This window comes from Gorilla gorilla, chromosome 19, assembly GCF_029281585.2.
Source record: "Gorilla gorilla gorilla isolate KB3781 chromosome 19, NHGRI_mGorGor1-v2.1_pri, whole genome shotgun sequence".
Classification (NCBI taxonomy): domain Eukaryota; kingdom Metazoa; phylum Chordata; class Mammalia; order Primates; family Hominidae; genus Gorilla; species Gorilla gorilla.
Genome location: NC_073243.2, coordinates 90,078,638 through 90,098,222, shown reverse-complemented (window position 1 = coordinate 90,098,222; position 19,585 = coordinate 90,078,638). Strand labels below are relative to the sequence as shown.

General features: G+C 35.0%; 1 protein-coding gene across 5 annotated transcripts in view; it reads right to left on the bottom strand.

Moving 5' to 3' along the window:
• The window catches only part of CDH12 (cadherin 12), a 1,104,089-nt gene that overhangs the window by 50,021 nt on the left and 1,034,483 nt on the right, over positions 1-19,585 (bottom strand). For all 5 annotated transcript variants that reach the window (XM_055367890.2, XM_055367891.2, XM_055367892.2 and 2 more), the window contains 2 exons: positions 18,320-18,507; positions 3,608-3,861 (listed from right to left, as the gene is read on the bottom strand). In XM_055367890.2, the coding sequence (XP_055223865.2) occupies positions 3,608-3,861; positions 18,320-18,507 (442 nt within the window). The remainder of the gene's footprint in view (positions 1-3,607; positions 3,862-18,319; positions 18,508-19,585) is intronic.

Sequence of the window (19,585 nt, the reverse complement as noted above, 5' to 3'; positions counted from 1 at the left end):
TTCATATGTTGAAATCCTAATGTCCAATGTATGATATATGGATAGGCTTTGTAGGGGTAAGGAGGTCATGAGGGTGGAGTCCTCATAAATAGGATTAGTGCCCCTCTAACCAAGACCCCAGACAGCTCTCTTTCTCTTTCTGCTGTGTGGATACAAGGACATGACTTTCTGCTAAATAGAAACCAGGCCTTTATTAGACAATGGATCTCTTGGCGCATTGAACATAACCTTTCCAGCTTTCAGAAACAAGAGACATATATGTTTGTTGCTGAAGCCACTCCATCAACGGTAATTTGTTATAGCAGCCTTAAGTGACTAAGACAGACATTTGTAGCAAGCGGTAGGGGTGCAGCTATAAAAAATACCTAAAAATGTAGAAGTGGCTCTGAAACTGAGTAAGGGGTACAGGCTGGAAGAGTTTTAAAGTACTAAAATTATGAATGTTCAAGGATATTCTGTTAAAGTTTCAGAAAGAAAAGAGAACTGTAGAGAAAGATTCTGTCCTCCCAAATAACAACTAAACAGTCATAAACAGAATGTTGGTAGACATATGGACAGTAAAAGCCATTCTGATATGTTATCAGAGAGAAATAAAGACATGTTATTAGAAACTAGAGGAAAGGTCAGTAAGTGGCAAAGAACTTAGGTGGATGGTGTTCATGGTCTAGTATTTTGTGGAAAGAAGGACTTTTGAGTGATGAAATTCTTAGATATTTAGCTGAGGAGATTTTTAAGCAAAGTGTTAAAGGAGCAGCTTGGTTCCTCACAACAGCTTGCAGTAAAATGTGAAATAAAAGAAATGAAACAAAGATGAATTTTTTAAGTAAAAAGAAACCAAAGCTTAAGGACTTGGAAATATCTCAACCCCGTCCGTGTTCCAAAATAATGAGAAAGTGTGTTTAGAAGAGAACATTAAGGGTTGATAGATTGATTACTTAATAAGATTTGTATAGGTGTGAACCATGAACTTCATCTGCTATTTCAAAAAAAGCCAGGAAAACAGATGAGATTATAATAGCAGAAACACTGCCAGCTGGTACTAAAGAAAACAGAAATGTGGTAAAACGAAAGAAGATCATCAAACTTCTTCAGCTCTGTTAAATAGCATCACATAGCTCTTCAGCTATGAGCATTCATAATTCTCCAAATCGAGGGAAGAATTCCAAATCACCCCAACAGTGATTTCATGTCACCAGGCTTGTGGAATGGCTGCTTCCATAATGATTTTAAACATTGGGATCAATGCCTAGAAGAGACACTGGGGTAGGGTCGCTCAGTGGAGCCCTGAGAGTGTGACCACTGCACATGAGTGAGGACACTGCAGAGAACCACAGCATGGGTGGTGTCCCTCCGAGTGGTGGAGGTTATGTTGCCACCCTAGTGAGTCCAAAAGTGGGACATCCATTCTAGTGGGCCTGAGAGGTGAAGAATAGAGCTAGAGAAGGATTATGTTTGAGACTAAGGTTTAATGGAGTTTCCCCTGTTAGGTTTTGGACTTACATTGGACCTCTCACCCCTCTCTTCTTTCCTGTTTCCACATCTTGGAATAGGAATATCTTCACCATTGTATTTTGGAAACACATAATTTATTTGGTTTCACAGCTGGAGATTCACAGCTGGAGAGGAATTTGGCCTTGGGATGAATTGTACCTTTTGTCTCACATTTGTTTGGCTTAGATGATATTTAGATGACACTTTGGATTTTAATTAATATTAGAAGAAGTTGAGACTTTGGGGGCCCTTAGGATGCCTGCATTTTGCATGTAAGAAAGACATAAATTTGGGGTGGGCAGAATTGGAATTTTATAATATGTATCCCCCCAAAATTCACATCTTGCAATCCTAAACCTCAGTGTGATAGTATTAAAAGATGGGGCATTTAGGAGGTAATTAGTTCATCCGGATGGAGCCCTCATGAAGTTATTTTTACCATTACAAAAGGGACTCTAGAGAGAGCTCTCTTGCTCTTTCTCCAGTGTCTGGAAACAAGGAGAAGATGACCACCTGCTGAAAAGAAAGCAAATCTTCACCAGACGCTGGATCTGCTGGTCGCTTGATCTTGGACTGTCTAGCCTCCAGAACTGTGTTTGTTACTTTAGTCATCCAGTGATATGGTTTGGCTCTGGGTCCCAATCAAAATCTCATTTAGAATTGTAATCCCTACATGTTGAAGGAGGGTCCTTGTGGGAGGTGATTGGCTCATGGGAGTGGGGGTGGTTCCCCCATGCTTTGCTCATGATAGTGAGTGAGTTCTTACAAAATTTGATTGTTTCATAAGTTGTTTGACTGTTCCTCCTTCACACGTTGTGTCTTGCCTGCTGCCATGTAAGATGCGCCTGCTTCTCCTTCCGCCATGATTGTAAGTTTCCTGAGGCCTCCCCAGGCATGTGGAACTGTGAATCGATTAAACCTCTTTACTTTATAGATTACCCAGTCTCAGGGTGGTTCTTTATAGTAGTGTGAAAACAAACTAATACATCCAGTATGTGTTAATGGATGGTAGCAGCTAGAACTGACTGAGGTAGTATTCATGTAACTATAGGTGATGGATTCAGATAAATCCAAAGAGCAAGTTACGTATGCTGTCAAGCCATTTCCTGAGATGTCACTATATGCAATTACTGTGTTAAGGATACTACTGAACACTTGATCCATTGTTTTAATCTTTACTTGCCACATAGTGTAAAATCTTACAAGATATGTCTGTTGTATGTCAATAGAATAAAGTGTTTTTGCTTTAAAAACCTACTTAATATTTTCTTATTTTGGTTCTTGCATACTAAGCTTCTTTCGGGACAGAAGATTCAGGAACAAATCTCATACTTGTCTTTTAATTGGTTTCCCAACAGCTGTAGGCACGCGGCAGAAAATTCAAGCATACAATACAACGAATGGGAAATAAAGTCTCAAAACATACTGCTGGGTCAATGCATAAATGAGGAAAAGGGAAATTGTATGATGTCTTGATAGTACTAGTGGACTTTATGTGTTGAGAGAGAGAGACAGTGGGAGAGAGATGAGCAGGAAGCAGCTTCTTGCAAAGCATTTGCTTTGAGCAATTCCATAAATTCATTTTACTCTAGGACTGACTCTGTGTCTCTACTCATTTCACCTCAACAACAGTAGACACGTTTGTTACACTGGAAAAAATGACATGCAAATTGCAATAACTTTTTCAAACACTAACTTTGGGTAAGGGGTCAGAAATTTTAGAGTAATTATAAAATGTATCAATGTCTATTATACTCTAGGCACTTTCAAAGTATCTTAATATTACTAATTATGAGAATCATTCTCTAAAAGGTTATATTATTAAATCCCGTTTATACATGAAGAGTTGAGATTTGTTACCTTGAGTGACGTGAGAATCAGACCTCTATTGGTTATAACACCACTGGTAAACACTGCTGCAATAGTTGATAATATATTTTCCCCCCAATCCTATAGCATTTCCTCTCTTCTTACGTAAAGTCATTATGTTTTCAAGCATCATATTCTATAATTAAATCATCATGCAGTTTTGGACAGAGAATTGGTTTTCTGGTTTTTGTTCTTGTTTTGTTTTGTTTTCCTGAGACATAGAAAAGAAAATGTTTCTTTTTCTCACCTAACAGCACTGCTGCCTACATCCAGGTCTTGAGCAGTGACAGCGCCAATGATGGTCCCTACCGGAGTGTCTTCGTAAACCTCCATGGTGTAGAGGGGCTTGCTGAAAACCGGCGGCTCATCTACGTCCAGCACGCTGATCTTCACCGTAGCTGTGTCTTTGAAAGGGCCCGCCGAGTGAAACCGGTGGTCAAGGTGAAGGTTGGAAGCCTCAACTTTGAAAGTGTATGCCTTCTTTGTTTCAAAATCTAAAGGCTGTAGTGAGGACAAATTAAGAATAAGGAGTAAATTTATATAGAATGTGCAGAAATGGTGAACATTACTTCAGAGCAATTTGCAAGTTATTATCAATTATACTGGTTTAAAATTTTCATTTTTCTTAATAATTAGTGGGTAAGGGCAGCACAAGGCAAACCATTTTTTTTTTGAGACAGAGTCTCTCCCTCTCTCCCAGGCTGGAGCTCAGCGGTGTGATCTCGGCTCACTGCAACCTCCACCTCTGGGGTTCAAGCGGTTCTCCTGCCTCAGCCTCCGGAGTATCTGGGACTACAGGCGCCCGCCACCACGCCTGGCTAATTTTTGTATTTTAAGTAGAGACGGGGTTTCAACACGTTGGCCAGGCTGGTCTCGGATTCCTGACCTCAGGTGATCCACCCACCTCGGCCTCCCAAAGGACTGGGATTACAGGAGCAAGGTAAACATTTTAAGAAAAGAATCACGTCCATGTAGAAGTTTCTGGGTAACTTGTAAAGATCATCAGTTGCCTATGTTTGAAAAACTCACATCATTTACGTGCAGACATACATGCTAGGTAGGGCTTAATTATTTTATATGAGCAAAATTAAAACAGCAAGAGAACAGATGTTCAGGGAAGCATTTCTCTGCTCTTATCCAATACTGACATCTAGTGGAACAAAGCAATGATAAACAAAAAAATGAATAAAAATGAAATAGGATCATTGAAGATACTCTAGATTCTAGCTGTAAATTTGGTATTGGAAAAGTGGTCCCATGAAAACTCCATATTTTGTTGTCTTATTTTATGGCATCTTATATTAAATACTTTTGGATGTCTAGATCTTTTTTTTTTTTTACTAGTAAATGTCTGTATCAGTATTTAAAAGCATACATAGTGCTAATTTAAAAAGAATTTTTTTGTGTGTGTGTTCTCAGAACTGTATATATAAATTATGGGTGCTGTAACGCATCATCAATACACATTACCAAGAATTGTGGCTTTATATATTAATATATATGACTAAATTAGAGAAGGCTGTGAAACATAATATAGAAAGTCATTTTCTATGGAGTCACGGATGCTCAGTTTTAGCTTATCGCTGCTTACTTGCACCCTCACTGTAAATATTAATTTTATGTCCACAATAACTGAAAATACACTATTCCTGAAATATGGTGCTGCTGTGGTGCTTTGTTTAAGTGATAATTTTAAGGTTAATGGCTCTGGCCTCTGATCATCTAAGAAAATCTGAGACAACACGAATTTAACATTAACATGGTGATTTTCTGGGACCTTTAAAAATTTATGTTTTCTAAAGGAATTCCCTCAAGTTGCTAATTGCTGTGTCAGTACCTGTTCCTTTACTGTAGTACACCTGGGGAAAATAAAGGAAGGATGGATATTTTTCTCCTTCTAAGATATGATTGACATTTTATGCATTTCCTCTGAGGAACAAAAACAAAAACAAAAAAACACTTTTAAATCTTCAAAAACTCACAGTTTCATGGAATTTATTATAACAAAACAGCAATTTCACTTGAATATGACATCAGTCTCTTTCACCATACTTTTTTATGTGGCAGGAACTATATTTATTAATTCCCTATAGGTATTCCTTTTATTTATCATATTTTTATTCATGTGTTTATCCGCTTTGTAATCAGTTTTCTTTTTACCTTTCTATATTTTAATTTGCTCACCTCATACCTGTTAACTTATAATATTGATTTCCTTTCATTTTCATGTTTCTCCTGTTAGAAACTTTGATTTCTCTTAATACCTATATAAGCAAAGAACAGTATGCATAATATGCAATAGTTGATAATGTGGCCTTTGATGACATGAATAGAAGTGTAATATCTGAAAAAAAGAGAGAGGATCACCCAGTGATGTTCCTTTGATCAGCCTAAAGCTTGAATACTGTGTTTTGTTAAATAAATCAGACTCAAGAGAAGACAACTTATTGCAAGACTAGAATGATAAAATATTACCAAAGCCAAAAATGAGAAACCACTACAATTACTGCCAAGGCAAGGAAAGGCACACATTTTCAAATACTTGAAGGGCCATTATGTTGACATTACTTAGGATTATTCTTTATGCCTCCGAGTGGTGAATTAATAGTAATTTGAGTTATTAACGAGAGTAAATTTAGATTAGAAAAAAGAGAAAACCTCTAATAAATAAAATCATTCTATAGTGAATTTAAAAAAAATACACACACACACACACACACACACACACACACACACACACACATAGATGTTTTACGTGGTGGCAAGGTTTGACATGCATCCTGTAAGGATGGAAAGATGAAAAGACAAGACTTGCCTCTCAATTCATTCAACAAATTACAGAATATTGCCATCTTACTTAATGAGTGAGTTTGAAGAAGCACCAAGTTCTCTATAATTACATGTGTTTAAGAGATATTGAATATGTTAGAAGATGTCGGAGAGAGAATGATGTGTAAGATAGAAGCGTGCACTAGCTAATTCAAATTAAGGAACATATAAAAATATGTTTTCTGTTTTTCCAAACTCTAAATGCTCTATAAGTGTTAAACAATATAAGTTGTCTATGTTAGGTATCCTTAACTTGTAGTATAAGACTACTTTGATTTTTATCACCTTAGGGTTCCTTTTGCCTAGAAAGCAAATTGAGCTGAACTGGCTCATACTTACTCCCTTTTTTAGGCAAAAATTAACTTCTATCTTAGAATGTAAACGTTTGTACCAATCATTCCCCATTTCCCTCTCTACTTTCTCATATGTTGAAGTACTTCTAATTATCTATATGATTTGGCAAATTCTTTCTAGATAAGATCTTAATTTTTTTTCCCTACTTGATTACACACTACTGTTATCTGGATAATCTTGACTCTCTACAGGTAACTCCTTTTCAAGCCAGACATGAAAGGAGAATTTTGAAACCTTTAAAAGAGATGAGATGTATTCCATGCCTTTTAAGGACCCCTGACCTATAACAGCAGGCAAATATCTGGTTGTCAGGGAGACAGAGTAAGATAAAAGAATTCTGTACATACAGATTTTTTGCAACTGAAAACTTATAGCCTGTAGTGATCAAAGAACTAAAGAAAATTGTAAGAGAAATGCCACCATAGTCTCCTGGGTGGACTTACTTCTTCGTGACCCTGACTTTTAGGCAATCCCACTTGACAAAATGGTATATAGCTCAGAAAGGGCAAAGAGAACCAGCAGTGATCTCTCTCTAATTGAATTTACCTACACATCTGACTGACTACCCTCCATTTTTGGGGGGAATGAACTTTAGTTTCGCAATCAATAAAAATCCCAGCATTTGAAATAAATATAGAATAAATAGGATTATTTTCAGTGCTAGAAAATAAATCATATTCTATGATAGACATACATTATTGTGAGGTTGAACTAATTTATCTCTTGCACAATAAATAGAAAACTTTGTGGCATTGCTTGGACCCATTTAAAGGTTATGAACCTCTCAAAGGGGAAGAAATGATTGACTAAAGAGAATTTAGTTGAGCAGCTTCTTTCTCTTTAGGCTGTTTCTATAAGGGAAGATTAGTGGCATCAGAATGTTCAGGAAACAATTCATCTAATTGAGTTGTGCAGTAAGAACCACAACTATAGAGAAATGAAATATGATACACTCAATTGTTCTACAGAGACTCAAGGGAGGAATTGGGGAAAGGGGAAATTTTGCTTCTTTGTTTTTTGCCACTGAAGGAAATAAAAAATATTTTACCCCCCAATATATTTCTCTGATATATTTTGAAATGTCTGCCACAGGGCCAGAAAATATAAGTGGCCTTGCAAAGCTATCTTTTGTGGGAGAAAAATTGCATCTGTAAAGAATTCCATTAATGTAGGCAGGTCTTTTCTATGCCTTTCCCAGACCTAGGAGCCAATGAGAGCCTGACAATTTTAAAAGTCTGAAAATAAATAACTATCATCTATTTTCTCTGAGGGAGGTTTCATTTACATAACAAGTGTCTTTGGTAGCCAAGCCACTTCCTTTCTCCCTCTCATAACCTTTCTTGCCACTAAACGTGATTTACCAAGACAACCTGGTTTTGTCCATGCTCTGAGCCACCATTCTTTCTGTAACCTTGAGATGGTGATTAGATTCTGTAACTTATTGGGAAATTGGGTCTTCATTCTGAAGGCACCTGTATATATACGTTAAATAATTTGTTTGCCTTTTCTCCTATTAATCAATCTCCCTCATGTCAGTAATTTTTCAGCAAACATTTTGTGGCCCAAGAGCCTATATCTCCCACACTGAAAACACCTTTGCAAAGATTATGACAGTGAGGGAAGTCTAGCATGGCGGACTCCATCTTGCTTCTAGCCTCACAGGCTGGCAGTCTTGGCTCATTCCCCAGCATAGCCCAAGCTAACTATGGAATTTAGTTTATACTTTAACTTTGAACCAAGGATGATAGTAGTCCCTCCCTATAACTGATCCCCTCCTCGTCCCTGGGCCAAAACCATGTTTGCAAAACTAAAGAAAGTCCACAAGATTAGGATTATGATAGTGGCCTGAATTCTGCTAAAACATAGGTAGTTTCTAAAATCTCTTACTGCTCAGAAATCATGTGAACAGAGGTCACAAGATTTGTAACTTCCCTAATTGCTCCTACAGATAACATCACCATTGCAGAATCTAAGATTGGTCTTTTGAGATGTTTTTCACTCTAACCCTACCCAGATTTGTGGCATATGACTCAACCAGTCCTATGGCTCCCTGCCCAGAGATGGACTCAGCATGGGGGGGACTGTATTTTACACCCTTATGATGACATCCGCAACGAATCAGCAGCACCCATTTGCTAGTCCCTTGCACATCAAACTATCCTTGGAAAACCTTAACCTCTGGGCTTTCAGGGAGACTGATCTGAGTAACAACTCTGTCTTCCACATGGCTAGCCTGGTGTCAGATAAGCTCTTTACTGCAGTACTGTAGTCTCAGAGAATTGGTTTTGTCTGTGCAATAGGCAGGAAGAGCCCATTGGGCTATTACAGCACTACTTTCTCTGTTCTTACATTGCTGAAGTCCAGGTCACAAAAAACTAAATGAAATGTTAAGTGCCAAAAGATTTTCTCATTTCAAAGGGAAATAAGCAATTTTTTGGCATAAATTATAAGAGAATAGCTACCTGGGCTCTTCCAGGGCTCCTCATGCTTCCAGATAATGTTGAGTGGAAATGGATAGCTATGGTTATAGATATTTTGAGGAATTTGAAAAAATGATAGCTTCAGCAGGCAGAATTCTAAGATGCTCCCAATATTCCTGCCCCCAATGACCTATACTCTGTGTGCAATGACTCTGCCATTCATTGTGTGAGAGGCCTGTAAATTAAATGACATCTCACTCACATAAACTTATTAAGTTTTATGGAAAAATAAGTTGTGCAGATATAATCAGGGTCCCTAATCACTTGACATTGAGTTAATTAAGGAGATTTTACTTGAGACATGTGATCTAACCAGGAGACCCCTTAAAAGAAAGGGGTGATACAGATGCTTTTCGTCCTGCCTTATAAAAAGTAAATTTGTCATTATAGGAGATTATGTGGCAAGTGGCAAGTGCTCAAGGGGTGCCTGTGGGAACGGAAACCTGATATTTGGCAAGAGCTAACAACATTGTCATAAGAGCCACAAGGAAGTAGTAACTACCACAAAAACAAAACAAAACAAACACATAACAACAATACAAAACAAACAGCCACAAGGAACTGGCTCTGCTAGGAACCAGTAAGGTTACAAAAGACTCCAAGGCTTAGATTGGATCATAGTCCCAATCACGCCTTGATTTCCTCCCAAAAGGCCCTGAGCAAAGGAACCAATTATGCCATATTATGACTCACTGTAGCTGTGGTTTTGTCCCTTTTTACTTTTTACTCTTCTGTATTACTTCAATTTTTATAGTAAGCCTATATTATTTTTACCAGCACAGTAAAGCCATCACTTTTAGGAAAATATATCCTTGAGTGATAAGGCTCTACACTCTCAATTATCTAGTAGATCTTAATAGGCAATGGGAAGGAATACCGTCAATGAACGCAAATGATCCGAGGATGTAGGCTTATCTGAAACAGACTAGATTCTTTCTAAGACAAGCAGTTAGAAAACAGATTTATACCAGGCTGAACCAGGATGCACAGACACTAGGAGCAAGCTCTTATAAATAGGTTTATTACACTAGGCTGAACAATAAAGATAAGATGTTCAGAACAAGCATCATTTTAATGAAAAAGCAGGTTTCCTAAAACTCAGTTTTATGATCAATATAGTAGTCAATTCTTGTCTAGGAAGAGATGTGGGAGAGTTTATGCATATCTCATCATCATTGACAAAAGGTTGCAACTCAATATTTTATATAAAAAAGCTGTATTTGATGAACAAATTTGCCACTATATCAGGTGAGAATGTCCCTGTAACAAAGGGAGAAACAATGGAATGTAGTTAAGTTTTAAAATGTAGATTTTAGTTTGGACAAAATTTCAACACCATTTGTTAGAAAATTAATAATATATAAGCTTATAAGAAAGATATAATTACTAGGCAAAAAGTGTTTGTAAACAAAAATATTTAAATGAAGAAACATCCATTTTATATAACTTATCTTAAAAATATTTGTAACAAAACTATTTATTAGAATTGCACTTAATTTTTCTGTGGACAAGTTATTACTATACTTCAGTGTTTTGCAACTCTGCAAAATTTTCATAGTTTTAACAAATTATCTTAAGAATCATGGTCATTATAGTAATGCCTGTAGTTCAGCGGTAATTTTTGGAATAAATTTAGTAACCAAGATAAACAAAAAACAAGCAAACAAAACAAAACAAAAAACAATTGCAAGAAACTCTAATGCTTCTAGACATAGGTTTTTAGTGATATTTCCCCTAAAAAATTACAGAGGATTTCGTCACATATTATAAATGTTGAAATAAAATATATGTGTCATATCCACATACAGTATAAATCATGACTGTTGGGGAGGCCAATTATCTTTTCTAACATGCATTGTTGTACACAATAATTGGAAGTATACTCTTTCTAAACATATACTATGATTTACAGCAAGCTGTGTGACTTTGAAAAATTATCTTCCTTCTTTGAGCTTCAGGTTTCCTATTTGTAGAATCAGTAAAACATATTTTTCTAAATTATTTGCAAAATGTTCCAAACTTTACATGCTATGTGAGTAAAAAGAAAAATAATGCATCAGAAATGAAAACAGTAAACCAACAGAAGATATTTGTCCTTTTAGTTGACAACAATTTTAAACATCTTATATATTTCAGGCATTTCCTTTACTGACGGGGAAATAAACACAGATATGGAAAAGTGCCTCCAGGGGCTTAAAATATAGTAGGAGGAATCAGTTGTATTTTCAAGATGAGAAGCTTGTAAGTATCATAGATGCTTTGACAGAAATGTTGACATTTGGGGACAAAATAAAGGAGTGATCAACTTTGCCTGAGGGACTCTAGGAGGCCTTTGTTGAGAAGCAAGGGAGAAAAAAATGTTAAAGAACATGTAAGAATTCATGAAGATACTTATATATGACAGGGAGTTCTATGCAGAAGGAGGAGAACCACAATACCATTGGTAGACATCGCAATGAATTTTCTGTACTTGGAATGTAGCTTGTGCATATGAACATGCATGTATACGTGTGTGCGTGTGTGCAGAAGATAGTAATAGAAAATGCACTCTTTGATCTTTATCTTTCTATCAATAGGACCAGAAACTGATTTAAGTAAGATGAACATGTTTCTATCTAAACGTCTAAATAGATTTCTTTCATTCCCCCATGAATAAAAAGATTAGTTGGAGGAAAATAACGTGTGAGGCTGGGAAAATAGCCTTTGCAGTGGCAAAAAGGAGTCAGGAAGAGGATTGTATGGCAAATTCATAGGTGGAGAAAGGAAAATTTTAACCTGAGTTCTGGAAAAATCAGCAACCAGCCTTTGTGCCCTATTTGGCAAGGGGATGTCAATAGGAATGGAAGCGGCATTAGAAAAATCACAGATTTTTGCTTTAAGAAACTGGAAAGGAGAAAACATGAGTAGGCAGACTTTTGTTGGGAGCAAAGAAAGAACTCAGCTTTAGACAGTGAATTTGAAAAGTCTATGGCATGTGCAGTTAGAATTGTCTACAAGACTAGAAAAATCTGCAGTGGTTACTTTGATTTGGGGCTAAGTTACAGTTGATGAGACTGTTTAGGGAAACTAGGTAAGGTAGTACAAAAGAAGGTGAAGACAAATATTTAGAAAAACAGAAACATAATATTTATAGAAACAACAGCATTCATGTGTTTTTTCTTTAATTAGGTACATTAGCGTGGCTAAAAATAGCATTATTTTAAACTTAAAGTGAGGCATGTATGTTTGGCTATGTAAAATATTCCAAATTTTATTATCATTTTGTTCTTAAGAGTTATTCAAAAATGAACCACATGATGGTGCTATGCTACCAAATCATATGACGTGAACTCATTTGTTAAGCGTGAAAAAAGAAAAAGAGTTTTACTGATTTACGGGTAAGTATAAAATATATATATGCTCAGTGGGACCAACTGGCGCCTTAGCCTATTTGTTAAAAGGCTCTTTGTGAAGAGTAATATCATTTATCTCATACGTTTTTAAGGAAAGAGAAAAATTCTGCTTTGGATTTAATGTGATCACACAGTTATGTTAATTTGAAATAAACTAATATTGCCAAGTAACATCAAATGGTAAGCACTGTTTCTAATTCCAAAAAAGGTTTACTTTTAAAAAAACTAAATAGGAAATAACTTCACCACTCTTCATTTTAAACAGTTTCTAAGAGAAACTTTTGTAGAAATGGTAGAGAACTGTTTGAAAAATTATACAGGATATTAAATTATTATTTTGGATAACAAGTATTCACTTAATTATTTTAATTATTTAAATTTTGCAATCACTTTGGAGAAAATTCAAGTGCTTCTATAACCATATTTAGATTTTGAGTCCTTGAAAACTTTTAATTCATGTAACTCACTATCCATGTTTACATATAAGAAGTATATATTTTATTCCCATTTATTCAGTAGCAAAAAAAACACTAGTGATTAAACACAAATTTCATTTAGGTTTTCACTAAGAATGAAACCATTGAATTTTAAAACTCTTATTCTGTCATTGTAAATGTAGCTCACCTGTTAATTTCTAGACAATTTGAATTTTTAAAAAACTCTATTCTGATTTTATTAGTGTTTTATTGCTATAATACCCAACACCATATAGGACAAGCTTTTTTTTTTTTTTTTAATAGTTTTCTCAGAGTGGTAGGATGTGAGGGTGGAATAAAAGCAGTTTTTGTTTTGTTTTGTTTTGTTTTACCAATATCTTATGCCTTGGAGCAATTTATAAAGCTTCATAATGTTCCTCTGAATTCGAAGTGTCGCAGTGAAATGACATTCTGTCACAGGGCTCATAAAGTGAATCAAAGTTAAGGTTAATAAAACAAATAAAAATGCCTTTCTTCAGTCTTCTCAGTTCATCTAAACCTGACCATCATTTTTGTTTTCTCAAGCCCTCCCTCTATACAGGAAATAGACAGAGGAGAAAATAGTGAAAGGAAAGCAAATAAAAGATTTTGAAGATAAAACAGTAATAACAATATGTACTTCAGATCATTAGCATTTTAATGTATTCTTAAGTGCGTTAAAAAAAGAAAAACTCTGAAAACAAAGCATGTCATGCCTCATTCCTCTATTGCAGCTCAAAATCTGTTAGCTAAAAAATGAAAATAACTGGTGTTTAAAAAAGGACTACATATTCAAATGTAGAATATATATTTGGGACTTTCTAAATGCATTTAGTATACTTAAAATGTAATTTCTGTATGAATCTGATTTTATATCAGAATTCTTGTATTGCAATATTGAAGGGAAAACCTTAACAAATAATTTAAGATCATTCTGGATCTGCAACACTACTGTTGATGTTTACATACACAGTTATTGAGATACACCTAATTCTTTAAGGATTCCTAATGATAATTGCAAGATGAAGCTTTCTGAGAACTTATTGAATATATGCTTGAGTATAGTACTATTTTACAGTCTTTACCCAAAAGCATTCTGTACTTAAAAAATTATTGTAGTGTTTCAATTGATTTTGAATTTTTATGGGCTTTATTCAATGAGATATTTTCTCACATTTTTATTAAGTCATACTATCATGTTTAATTGAGTAACGCATCTATGTATATATGTGCGTATAAACACAATACACGATACAATATATACAATAGACAAGTGGATAGTTTTTAAGTTTCATTACAAAAATGTCCTCCTGAGTTATTTTTTAAAGATTCAATATATGTAGGGTGCAGGCTACAATTTTCTTTCTAATAGAACACTAGGTTAGCATAGGGGATTGCCTCTAGTGGATCCATATTTAGAGATGAAAGCAAATTACAACACTGAAAGAAAATCCACGTGTTTTATTAGGCTCTGAAGTCTCAAATGCTTGGTGTAATTTACCAGATGATGATAATATTTATACAATATGTTTTGGCTGTTCCTTTACAATTTATTTAGAATCTCACAATCTCTCACCATCTCTGTTGCTGTACCATCACGTTCCACATTTCTATCTGTTTCCCGGTTTACTTCTATGGTCTCTTAACTGAGCTACTGCTTTCATTATTTCCTAGTTACTGTTCTCTTAAGACAACCAGAGTCACTTGGGTCTACAAGAGTAAGGCGAGGCCAGGTGTGGTGGCTCACGCCTGTAATCCCAGCATTTTGGGAAGCCAAGGCAGGTGGATCACCTGAGGTCAGGAGTCCAAGACCAGCCTGACAAACATGGTGAAACCCCTTCTCTACTAAAAATACAAAAAATTAGCCAGGCATGTTGGCAGGCACCTGTAATCCCAACTACTTGGGAGGCTGAGGCAGGAGAATCGCTTGAACCTGGGAGACAGAGGTTGCAGTGAGCCGAGATCCCTCCATTGCACTCCAGCCTGGGCAACAAGAGCAAAACTCCATATCAAAAAAAATAAATAAATAAAAATAAATAAAAGAGTAAAAGTGATCTAGATCTACACTCACATGGGCTCTCTATATCATGATCTGTTAATAATTCAACATCTTTGCCTGGTCTACAAGGCTCTCCCTGGCGAGCCCGTCATCTCTGGCCAAGGCCCTCTTCCTTCACTTCATTCCAGCCCCACTGGCCTTCTTGCCTAGTACACTCCCAATTCAGAGATTTTGAAATTGCTGCTCAAACTTTTAGGAACTCACATCACCCAAATACCACATGGTCAGGTTTTTGCTTATATTCCCTTCTAATACAGAAGTCTTTTTTTTATTTTTCACCTCACTGTAAGATACCCTCCACCCTCCACATGCCTTTTACCCCTTCATCCTGCTTTAAGTCTTTCTAGCTTGAATTCATCACTGCTGAAAGTGATTTCTAATTTGTTTGTTTATCTCCTGACGTCCTCAGTTGAATGGAAGCTGTATGAGTGCAGGGAGTGTGTTTGTTGAGTTCACTGCCCTATCTCCATAGTGGAGTCTGGAAAACAGTGGCTGCTTCCAAAATACCTGTTGAATGAAGTAGTAAAAGTTATGGACATTGAGCTTTACTTAGATAATGAATTTCAGGCCAGTAAAATGGACAACAATGATTCATCCACCACAGGAGAAATGAGTGTGTGTGTGTGTGTGTGTGTGTGTATGTGTGTGTGTGTTTTATTTGCAAATATACTTTCAAGATTATCTACCCTATCTAAATCTATTTTAATAAAAGTATTATATAATTTTGCATATCTCAATTTTAATCCAGTTAAGAAGAATAAAAATTCTAAATAAACACAATAAATACAAAAAATAAATAACATGACTCATTCTCTGTAGATGTTTCATAATGAAAAAGGCAGATATGTTCTTATTGCTTTCATGATAGTTGAACTTACATAACTGAATGATTACTTTCAAAGATTAATATGTTTTGATATAATAAGATAAAGGACTATTATTAAACTACGCCTGTTTCAACTGTTTTAAAAATAAATAACAATGACATACATTTTTCTAGATTGACACCTAGACATTGATTACTTATTGGTATAGGTGGTAAATTTGTGTAAATAAAAATGAAAACATAAACATAAAACTATGTGTGTGAATATAAAGTAAGTTACAATAATTAAATATAAATAAGTATATAAACATAAATATATATAAAGTATACCTAGAATTGAATCTTTCGTACCTTAATTTTACTTTGGAAGTATACTTAATTTTATATTTAAATATTATGACTTCTTAATTAAAATATTTTTTATATTATTAATGATTTTTATTTGTTCCATTTGAATAGACGATTGTAACCCATTTAAATGTGATTTCTTTGTTGGAGACCTTCTTAGGGAAAAAATTAAGTGAGAAGACTTTACATTGATTTGGGACTAAAAGAAAAAGAGAGAAACAAACTAAATAACAATAAAGGAGTAAAGTTGATAAGAATTTGACATATTTTTCTAACTGTACTTTGCAAATTTAACATAAATGCTTAATTTAATAGAGTGGGATCATGTGGGTTAAATTAATTTCTAGACTAAGCGTAATTTTTGCACAATAGTAGAAATAAAAATATGATAATCTATTTGAAAAATGTGTTTCTTTTTAAGAGTATTTTCATTACCATATATATTGCTTCCTTGTTAAAATTCAGAGTTCCTGAGCAAATATGGGAGGGGCAGACTGATTAATGGAACTAAATGCAAAGTATTTATTCTGGTTAAAATAATTACAATGAGTAAATGAGTATTGTATGCTGCAGTTTGGAGTATATTCTTCAAAATTCTTCAAAATAGAGTGTGTTTTGTAGAAGGGGAGGAAATGGCTGAACTAAATGAGCTTCGTTTTTCTGCCTTTACTTTGCTATTGGAAATTCCTATAATTTGCCTCACTATTATGGAAAAAATCTGCACACCTTAAATGCCATTATAATTTTTCTTTCTCACATTAACAGACTCCTTCATGTCACCACCCAACAAAAGACAAAACTACAGACACTGTAAATAATAATTTCTTCCTAATATTTCAACTAACTTTGCCCTCAGCAATCCTCTTTGGCTCTAATCCATACGTCATCACTAAACAGCTTCCCAGCACAGTCTGTCTTTCTCTCTCTCTCAGTTTCTTGGTAATTCTTTTTCACTTTCCTCCTTAAAGCTCTCTCACGTCCACTACTGGCCTTTCACATTTCTTCTAGTTCTCAGGTGTTTAGAGCTTACACACATCAGTATGCTTCCACTGTGATATCAACCAACATTGTGGTGAATTAGATATTTATATCTTCAGAAGAGCCATAAAAAGGCTCAATATCAAGACTGATGGGGTTAGAGTTACTTCTCGATCTTGTTTTTAAATTAATCTTTTGTCTATATTTATAGCAATAAAAATTAGGTTACAATTAAACTCTGTAAGAATCTTTTTTAAATGATGTCATCAAATTATCAGGCCTAATTGTTCAACATAAAATATATAATAGTTGAATCACAGAATAATAGCACGTATAGAAGTAAATACTCAGCATCACTAGGTCTTTTTTGTTTTCAATTTAAAATAGAGTTGACTCCTGAGCAACACGGGTTTGGACTGTGCAGGGCCACTTATATGTGGATTTTCCTCTGCCTCTGCCATCCCTGACACAGCAATACCAGCCCCTCCTCTTCCTCCTTCTCCTCGGCCTACTCAATGTGAAGATGATGAGGATGAAGACCTTTATGATGATCCACTAGTGCTTAACAAATAGTAAATATATTTCCTTTTCCTTATGATTAATAACATTTTCTCCTTTCTAGCTTACTTTATTGTAAGAATACAGTATATACGGCTGGGTGTGGTGGCTTACGCCTATAACCCCAGCACTTTGGGAGGCCGAGGCAGGTGGATCACGAGGTCAGGAGTTTGAGACCAGCCTGACCAACATGGTGAAATCCCGTCTCTACTAAAAATACAAAAACTAGCCGGGCGTGGTGATGCACATCTGTAATCCCAGCTACTCAGGAGTCTGAGGCAGGAGAATCCCTTGAAACCGGGATGCAGAGTTTGCAGTGAGCTGACATCTCACCACTGCACTCCAGCCTGGGTAACAGAGTGCGACTCCATCTCAAAAAAAAAAAAAAAAGAATACAGTATATAGTGTATATAAGATACAAAATATGTGTCAAATGTTTATGTGATTGGTAAAGCTTCTGGTCAAGAGTAAGCTATTAGTACGGAAATTTTGTAAGATCCAAAAATACATGCAGATTTTTGACTGCATGGAGTATCAGTACCCCAACTCTCACATTGTTCAAGGGTCAACTCTATTGCTAATTGAAGGAAAATTAAAATTACTTGTCATTTTCAATATTTATTTTTTATCTTCTTTAATTATTATTTAGTAGTCAACTGTCCAAACATTTGTCTATATACCTTTTTCAATTTGATGACTCCCTCTTGTGTATCCTCATCTGTGATGATGTCAAACAAATTTCCCCCATCTCCTGGAACAATATTGTATTCAATTTCTGCATTTTGTCCAAAATCAGGATCCACAGCTCTTATTCTTCCAATAGCTGAACCAATAGGGGAAGACTCAGGAACTTTCAAGTGGAAGATGCCTGATAAGACATATAAAATTAGAATTGACAGTGGGGTTAGTAAGAGATATAGTAAGATTACAAGGCTTGAAAAATAGAGTCTACTGAAAGCAAATCACATTTAGAACATTATAGTGCAAATTGAAAAGGCAATTTGCTGTCAAGTTAAGGATTATGATTAGGAGTAATAACTTCACTTTTCTCTTCAATATGTGCTGCTCTAGAATTTTAATTGGGCATTATAAATAGTAGAGAATGCTAAAGTAAAATTATTAGCAGGACTTGTTTTACACACTTATATGGCATAAAAGTGTACCACATATCAAATGGGAGGGTGGGACTATTCATGAAATTAATTGGTACTAATAATACAGGTTGCAAGACATATATAAAAAGTTATAGATACATAGATAGATGATAGATAGATAGATAGGTGATAGATATATAGATATAGAAAGTTGAGGTTATATTTCCTAAAACTACTGACTTCAATAAGTATACATCATTAAACTAAAAATAACCTGTAAAATGATCATTTGTATAATCAAAATTCTAGTCGATGATAGATTGACATATAGTATATTATAGACTAAGATTCAGCTTATATTTAGTAAATTTTAACTTGTCACCTTTCTATATACTTTTACTGATGTTTTAAATCATAAAGTTCTGTCTCCCGAAGTTTTTTAATAGCATTAAGAAAGAAAAAAAAGTAAAATGCTTATTTTTACCACCAGGTGGCGCGTTTATATTACTATGAAATTTATACTGAATCAGCAAAACTTAGATAAAACATTTCACAATCATGGAAAATTGTAATACTCTACAAAAAAATAAAAACATAGACATTATTTTAAGGTTTTGTAGAATTTTTCAAAGTCTGACACACAAGAAAGATATAGTGCATGCTCTTTTACTGACATTTCATTAAAGCAAATATTAATGAGTTTAACAACAGTCTGTTCAAATTAAAATGAGGAAAGGAAATGAGAGAAAATAAAAATTAAGAAACAAAACTAAACACCAAAATCTAAAGTTTCCATTTTGATACTGGAGTTCCACTTTCAGTTTCTCTTACCGGATTTAGAATGGCTCTTTC